The 8,771-nt window shown below is 40.9% G+C and overlaps 1 protein-coding gene and 1 long non-coding RNA gene across 2 annotated transcripts in view; one reads left to right on the forward strand and one right to left on the reverse strand.

Annotated features, from left to right (window-relative positions):
- Nucleotides 1-572: 572 nt before the first annotated feature.
- LOC108447348 lies at nt 573-4,403 on the reverse strand. The gene is made up of 2 exons (XR_001862873.1): nt 4,316-4,403; nt 573-1,648 (listed from the first exon to the last, which is right to left on the reverse strand). It is a non-coding gene; the product is annotated as an uncharacterized LOC108447348 (long non-coding RNA).
- Nucleotides 4,404-7,585: 3,182 nt separating this feature from the next.
- The window catches only part of GRTP1 (growth hormone regulated TBC protein 1), a 37,454-nt gene continuing 36,268 nt past the window's right edge, over nt 7,586-8,771 (forward strand). Inside the window, exon 1 of the mRNA XM_017736978.1 lies at nt 7,586-7,641. Coding sequence (XP_017592467.1) covers nt 7,586-7,641 — 56 coding nt within the window. The remainder of the gene's footprint in view (nt 7,642-8,771) is intronic.

The following is an 8,771-nucleotide window of genomic DNA, read 5'->3' on the forward strand; positions in this document are numbered from 1 at the left end:
AGACAGATTTTGTCTCACCTTCTTCTAAACTACTTTTACTAATCTTTAATAGTACAGACCATCATCTCAATTACTGTATTGCAGTATGTATGTTCAGGGAGGAGATCCAACATGCCTTTGTTTCTCAGTTTAATTAAAGGTAAGTGGTAAAATGGAAGTGACAAGATAAGCATCTTGCATGTCCTTTTTATAATATTTCATCATTCACAGCTTTGCTCCTTGCAATCATCTGCTGCAAATTTCTCAAATATTATTTGATGTTACTCCACTGGTTTTCAAAATTGTTTAGCAAGAAATGTTAAATGCAGCCTGGACTCAGACAATTGAAAGTAGCTCTGTGAGTCAGGGGAGTGCAAGTTGCAAAAGCCAGTAACTGCACAGGAGGATGTATTTACAAAAGGTACTGAAGGGTGCTGGAGCAGCAAATCAGACCATTGAAAAGCTAAGGCCAGACATTGATTCTTACATAAGTGTTACCTAACTGTTACTTCTTCCCGGAAATCAGTCCACTAGAGCTGTCTTTTGTTTCATTACAAATGATCCTTTGTGAGGACCCTCGACAACAACTGAGAGGTTTTTAAGTACTGTTTATTATCACTACATGAGCTTGACTGCAAGGATCAGCTTTAGCTTTCTCTCCTGGGAATATGAAAGGTATTGTCAGGGACATAATATCACTGCTGTGGGAAATACAACACCTTGTTAATCCTGCATTTGTTTCATGCTAGAACCTACACTGTGAACTCTGACCACCCCTTGTAGTAACCACACAGCAGTACTCTAAAATACAGCCAGTGCAATCAAAAGAACCACCAGTGTTTGTCATGCTCATGAATACTGTGTGCACTTGGAAAGCTGAGTCCTCCCCAGAAGAGGACTTCCAAGAGTCCCCTCTTTTTTTTCCTTTTTTTTTTTCTTCTTTTTTTTTCTTTTCTAAAGCACTGAGTGAATCTAAGGAAGTTCTCGGCAAGGTGTCCCTGTTCCTGGTATCCAACCATTTGATTCTCATCTTGCATATGGGTGCTAGACTTGCAACTTTGCTGTGAGCAATAATTGATCCTGTGATGTGCAGGGGGGAAATTCTGCATTGTTCTGCACAATATCCAATGCACCAGAAGGTTTTGTGTACCAGATGAAAGGCTGAACTTGCTTTTGTTCTACTTGCAGCTCCTTCATGTTTAATTTCCCTTACTACTCAGATGCAAAGTAAAACTGTGACTATAACTTCACATTTGCAATTTGACCTGCTTTAATGAACAGCCCCCGCTTTAATGTACAGCTGCCGCCTCTATTTTTTGTTACACACGCAAAGAAATGCCACATGAGAGAGAGAGCAGCCACATATAATACATTTTATGAGAGCCAGTTCGTTCCTTCAAGCAGAGACTGGGTATTTCTGGCTAGGAGGAGTGCTAGATTTTCCCAGCACTGTTTCTTCTGGATCAGCAACTCTGTGTTGCGCCTTGGAAGGCTCCAAGAGTTAGGTGGGTTTCAGAGCTGGGCACTGGAGCTGGAGAGAGAAACTACCTTTTTTCTTGAGTGAAGGCCTGAGTGACAGATTTTCACACTGGAGGAGAATCATCTCTTCTTGGGTGATTCTTACACTCTCTCTGATCCTCGACTGCCACAGCTGCTTGAACCCCAGGGGCTAGAACAGGATGAAACAAAGAACTGAAATTATTAAGAGGCATGAAGAACACTCAGCCCATTCTGTTGACTTCTGTGGGATTGAATCTGACCTTTCTTTGTTGAAAAGTGTATCATTTATACAAACTAATCTGTTGCCCACACATAAAGAAACATTAAATTCTCCAAGTCTGTAATTCTCAACAAACTTTTTTACAGGGCGTTTATGCTGCCTTCAAAATACAAAAACCTGTGTCTGAGAGAGGACATAGTAGTTAAGAGAATTGTAGCTGGAATTGCTTATACAGTCATTCTTTAGAATTCTAGATGGTTTCATCACACGTAGATATCATGTCCTAAACTGTAACTGAGTGTGGCAGAGAATCAGGGCCCCTACAAGGCATGTCCACAACTCTTATGGTCAATTCTAAGTATTACTTATGTATTTTGGTGAGTTGATTTACATCTACACATGGATTATAACTACAGGCAATTTTTCATCAACAATGTTCCATCAACATCTAATAAAAGAACAATTGTGCTTTTGCAACCATATAAAAAATTACTTTGCATAGATCAGGAAAGATAATAATTATCATAAAGCTTACTTGACTGTGTTCAGAAAATTAGCAACTGCTCAGGGAGGACTGGCAGTGGCAAGATGTCATGTAAAAGGAAATTATAAAAATAAGACAATTGGAGTTTCTGAGCAGAAAATTTTTGAAAAACATGTTTTTGAGAAATAAGAAAACACCAAAATAGTACTTCTTGCAGAAGCAATACAAATGTGCAGCACTGTCACACTCAATGATTGCTATGGCTCCCTGAATAATTACAGCAAATTAAGTTCTATCATTTTCTTTAATTCATACACAGCTAAAATAAAATTTCTCAGCTGAAAAAAACAAACTGGTGTTTTGTTGACAAAAGAGCTACACTTTGAATGGAAAAAAGGATCAAACAGCTGACTGAGAACACACTATTTTTGTATCTAATTATGCAGCAAACCATGGAAATACAAAAATGTTGCTGCTGTTTTTCAATGTTATGCTTCCCTCGTCAATGTGGTTACTCTGAGATGGGAAAGAACAGTGTCAGAAATACCTGAAATATGAAAAAGGAAAATTAAATTATTTCAATTTTGACAACGTACCAGCTTGTGATAGTACTAGGAACATTTATATGCAACTTAACACAAAATGAGAATGACATTTTTCCTCCAGTATTAGTCTTGTGATATAATTTGTAACCTGGCAAAGTAAGCCAGAAGAAAGTCAGAATTTGATCCTAGATGTTGCAATCAAAGTTTCTTCCCTTCCAAAGGAATTTAAAAACATGATACTTCAGCTGATATCCAGATCCCATGTAAATACTGAGGCACATCTGTACCGATGGTTGTTGCTGTAACCTTGCGGTTCCAAGAAGCTTCACTCGCTCTTGCTGTCAAAACCAGTTTTAGGTTTTCACAAAACTTATTCTTTTTCTTTCAGGCTGTGAGTTTGCAAAAAATGTAGGGAATAAACATGTAGAAAACTATGGTGAAGAACAACCTCCTTGGGAGCACGTTACCTTCTGCACTCCAAGGCTTGGAACTCACAAGAAGGGAATTTGCTGATCTGATTTAAACTCAGTACCCCTGTATGTATGCATTATAAAATAGTATTTAATTACTGAAACTTCACATCTGCGCTCCTACTTAACTCATCCTTATTCCATGTGTGAAACAGATGTCTGTTCCTGAGTGGGTAGATATACCTTCTTCTCTTTACACCAAATCATGTCGTTACTTTAAGAATATTTTTACATAATGCATTAGTTTTAGAGAAACTCCTTACTGCATACAGACAACTAAGTGAAACAGATAATGTTCTTCACAGCTAATACTATGTATTTACATGCAAATACTGTATTTAAAGACCAGCAATGATAACTCCATTTCTTACAGATTAGGATACTACTTGAGACAACTGGAATGAGAGTCCTTGCAGAGAAATCCTAATGCAGAAGCAATCAAATGCCAGGAGAAGGTTTGCCTCAACTTTTCTCAACTAGGACCAAACATGAAATCATAGTAGACAGACAGAGAACATCCAAGTTAAAGCCCATCCCTAATCAGTAGATATTTGAGCTACCAGATTTGCTAGGCAGAATACCTTCACAACCGGGGACAAGAAAGAAAAGGAGATGGGACAAGTAAGGAGTTAATAATCTCCAATCTTGTCTGTCATCTCTCCCTACGAAATTTCAAAGTTCAGTTATAAGCCTTGTACTCATGCAGCCAGGAAGGTAAACATCATCAGCATGATTTAAAGGGCTTTCATCATACCCCTCATGATCATTCAAGTAGATAAGGAAAAACAAAACAAACAGAACAAAGCCATGTAGAAAATACTTCACTTTGTCAGTTGAAAAACAAACACTTTTTACAGAGTTGCAGATTAACCTAAGGTAGATTCATGAGCTTCTCTCCTGCTCTACTCAATTCCACACCATTGGGTTGCTGATCTGTGATAGCTACTGACCTTTTCCCTAAGGACATCCCTGTCCCTGCCTTAGGAACGCTTCCTGCTAATAATGTTCACGTACCTTTCCCATATCACTTTTGACATATAATTTTGCTGTGTTTTTCACACCAAAGGCACTACCATATAAGTTCTCTGCCCCTGCTGTTTCCAGTATTGTCACTTACAGCCTTGAGCCTTCTTTTCTGACGCAGCTGGAGGATGGCAGCTGAGTGCAGAAACCTCTCTGCAGAGGTTTACATGGGTAATGTTGATTCTCTAGGCAGCTGCAGTGCTATGCAGCAAGCTTTAGAGCTCCTTTTTATAGATGCTCTTATCAGTATGCTTTGACTCCTGGGGCCACAGTCATACCAAGAATAATCAAAATACTGGCAGTTCCCAGACTACACGTGGATGTAACTTGTCCTAGCAGCTAGTAACCTTCATAGACATTAAGCTGTGAAGCCTTTAGGGAATAGTGGAAATTAAGTTTTTTAAGTACATTTCTATCCTTGCTGTGTAGCCTATTCTGAAGTTCAGTGAATGCTGATGGAACAGTTCACATGAACAGGTTTAATCAGGCCTGCAGACAACAATTATGTAAGCATGATGCAATTTTCTGGGACAAAAACACGGAGCAAGTTCAGCATTTCATTACATTTCATTATGGATTGAGAGCCTTAATCCATATGTAGGTAAGGATTGACTAAACTTGGTAGGTAGCTGGTTGTAACAGGAAGTAAAGGTGTCTGGATATGATGGTTGCATTCCTCAACTTCATTAGCTGGATGAGTTGTCTGGTCCTGGAGCACATTATGTCTAGGTTAGAATATAGACAAGCAGTGACATATAGATACATATTTATACATAAGTGTATGTTTACTTCTTACTGCATATTCTGTACTGCCAAATTTACTTCACCTTAACTGTTTTCCCCAAGTATGGAGCAGTAGATTCACTTCAGGTCACGGGAAAGTAGCTCAAGCCAAATGATGCAGAGTAGAGTTCCAAGGAAGCAGAGTACTCTTGTGTGGTGTGGTTAACTAAGTACAGACACAAAGGTGAGTGGCTGTATGGAAAATCAGATGAGCTAGGGAAGCCACGTATGCTGTGGGAATTTCATCCCTTACTTAGGATACCACAGCACCCAGTCAGTAGTGAGAACTATCTTTTTATCTCTTCTCCAATGCTGCTGCTTTCTTATTTTTTAAACAGGGGCTATTAAACCATTTTGTGAGAAGTTAAGGTTTTTTAAAAAGTTTAAACTCCTGTCTGGATCTGAAAAAGCAGAGCTGCTACCTTTGCTGGAAATGGTGTTTCTCACTGGTATTTCTTATGAACAGATTCACCCATCCTGTTTCAAAAATATTAGGCACACTATATCCATGTACACTTATATTCACACCTTATTGTTTCTTGGTCTTATACTGCTTTTCTTTCCCCTAACAATTTATATTCTTTGGCCTCCCTGAAGCCAGCAAAAAAGAACCTCAGGGGAAAAAACGTCAGACACATTTCTGATATATAAAATAATAGATATATTTCTTCCATTCTTGGATGGATGGATAAAGAATCCTTATGGTCCCCACAGGCAGTCAAAAAATACTTCCAGCACAAATATTATTAGGGAATTTCTCCTGATGCCCCTTCTCCCTGTCTGGCCTTAAAAGTAACAGTGGCTGTGGGATGTTAAGTGAGGAGCTGGACCACATTTCAGCACTGCTGATACACCAAACGTGGGTGATGTAGCACACATTTCACAGCCTTAGGAAGCATAAAGCCACTCCAGACTAATTCCTGATAAGGCTGAGAATCATCTGTCGGCGATTGAATGACTGACCCAGACCGGCAGGGAATCTGAATCATTTATTCAAAGGAGTGAGTTGGTTTTACACACTTTTCTAAGGCACAGTTATTTCTTTATATGGTGTGACCTATCCCATGGTGCCACATCAGCAGCACACTTTCTCAGTGTCCTTCTATGGGATGATCACTCACTGTTCACCCATCCATCCGTCAGTTCCCGGCAGGCTCCTCTCTGTAGGTGTCTGCCCTGTGACACCTCCTCCCCCCAGGGTCTGGTGGAGACAAGCCTCTCTGTGCCACCATGGGCTCCTTTGTGCTGCCATGTGCCTCTGCAGGCAGGTTTTACAGCTCACAACTCCATTCTACCTTATAATTCCCCATAATCATCCTGGTATTGCTATTTAGCAACTGCTCTGCAAACACAAGCAGGGAAGCCTTGCTCACTTAAAATGCAGGGTATGAGACAAGCAAAGCTTTGAACGTCTCAGCCTGTGAAACATTCATCTGCTGTCTCCATCTGCCTTTGCAGGGAGCACATCTAAATGCCTACCCTTAAAGGGAAGTCACTATTTTAAGGACTTACTCTGGCAGCAGAACAATGAGAATTTCTACCAAACACATTCACCATAACATAAAAACTTCAGGGATAAGGTTCAGATGCAAAAACGGGGTGTGGGAGAAGTTATATAAAGTATATTTCCTTTTGCACCAGATAGGAAGGCTGTGAGCTTCACTGGTCTGAACGTTAACCAAGCCTGCCCTTTTGCACTCTGCCACTGTCACCAGCTCCTTCAGAAGTAAAGGATCAAAAGTAAATAGTATCCTTTTCTGCTGATCACACCACCAAGCACATGCAGTTTTCAGATTCGAGGGGTTGTGCATTAGTTTCTTTGAATGCCTTTAAAAGCAACCTGGTATCATCTGCCCAGAAGAGAGCAGCATTGATACCCTGGTAAGGACAACCAAGGTATTATCTCTTGCCAGACAGTGAGCTAGCTCATATTATCAGACAAAATATAGGGATCCAATTATTGTGCTGAAATTTAGGAATTATTTCTATTAATCAATTAATAACCCAAGCATTCTTAATGGGAGCTTTTGTGTGTAACAGGCATAAACCTGAATCACTCACACAGTTGTGTTTGTGTTAAGGCAACAGAAACTGTTCATAACATTTGAGGCTTGAGTAAAAGTACACTGTGCTATAGACAAGGCTACCCTTGATGCACTGCAGATGTACCTTAATTAATCACAGAAACAATCTGCTGTTTGCAGGGAATTTTTGATGGATCCATTTTGAAGGGCATATGCACTTAAGAGCCTGATGTTGACAGACGAAGTGTAACTCTGTTACCTAAAAAGCCTGTGGCTTCAAAATTTAGAGGAGAAGACGATATTCTGCCTAACTGAGGCTTCCTTCTTTTCTTCCGTGGGACAACATTGCCTCCTATTCACACCTCTGCCAAGGATTTTCTGTGAGACTGTGACCATCTCGCTGGGGCAGAGCTGTTTGCTGAGCGTGCCTCTGCCTACGCTCTGCCAAGGCAACGCTGGCGGCGAGTCAAGCGCAGCTTGGCACGGGCCCCGGCCGGCTCCCCCCGGGCTGGGCTGCAATCACGCTCCAGTTCTGCCAGTACCCGAGCGCGTTCGTGATGCCGCACAGTAATTCGGGCAGGACCCTGCTCCTGCAGGAGAAGCCCTATGAGCGGTGAAGCACAGAATTCCCTCCCCCAGCGCACAAAAACGTAATAGTTATATTTTGCTGAACAATCACAAATTTTCACAGCACTGCAATGGCAATCAAATCAAGTACAAACCTCTTTATTTTTTTTCCTTGCCATTGGAGCCGAACTACTTTTACGTTTCTGTGTGGGTGACTGCCTGTGATCCCACAGAGGGGAGGTAGCTTTCTTGAAGAGTGTGCTGGAGCAACTGTTGATCTCCCTTGTGAAATCCCATCTGTTGTCTGCAGCAGCTCTTACTTGCTGGCTGAACAAGATAATGTTTCCCAAGCAGTAGCTGTAATTTTCCAAGCACTTTGCTGGGTGCAAAGTCAGAACTTGATTCGAAAAAGGACAAGCAGGGATATAATTTTGCACTCTCCCTTCTGTTTTGCAGCGTGTTATGAATTAAGCTGCTGGCAGTCAGGTAGGGCTGAGTCCTTGTGGGCTTCAGGCTTTTTTCGAGACCTCTAAAGATGAAGAACAGTGGGTTAATTTTAGAGGTGGATTCTGGAAATGGGGAAGCCAATTTTTTTTGGCATAATTTTGTGTATTATTAATCCACATTTTTTTACAATCTGCCATTTATTATTTAAATAATATCTAAATGAATGTTAGTTTATGGTGAAAACTAATCAGCAGGAGCTAAAGCTGGCAATATTGCAGTGTATTAGAAAAAGGTTCTTCCCCCAGAGGGTGGTTGGGCACTGGAACAGGCTGCCCGGGGAAGCGGTCACAGCACCAAGCCTGACAGAGTTCAAGTAGCGTTTGGACAATGCTCTCGGGCACTTGGTGTGACCCTTGGGGTGTCCTCTGCAGGGTCAGGAGCTGGGCTTTGATGATCCTTGAGGGTCCATTTCAACTCAGAATATTCTGTGATTCTGACCGTAATGAATAATTTTAGGAAATTAAAAAGAAGATTGTGACGATTTGGGGGAAAACCCCATAAATAATAATGCAACCACCTCTTCTTCGTGGTTATGGGGAAATTCCTTCGGTTTGAAGAGCTGTACCTGAAATCACTCTCCCCCCGTATTAGTGAGACATTTCCCTCGTGCTGAAACATTTGAATTTGTTTTCTCCAAGACGTGAGCGAAATGTGAAATACACAAATCTA

Source organism: Corvus brachyrhynchos, unplaced genomic scaffold, assembly GCF_000691975.1.
Source record: "Corvus brachyrhynchos isolate BGI_N302 unplaced genomic scaffold, ASM69197v1 scaffold83, whole genome shotgun sequence".
Classification (NCBI taxonomy): domain Eukaryota; kingdom Metazoa; phylum Chordata; class Aves; order Passeriformes; family Corvidae; genus Corvus; species Corvus brachyrhynchos.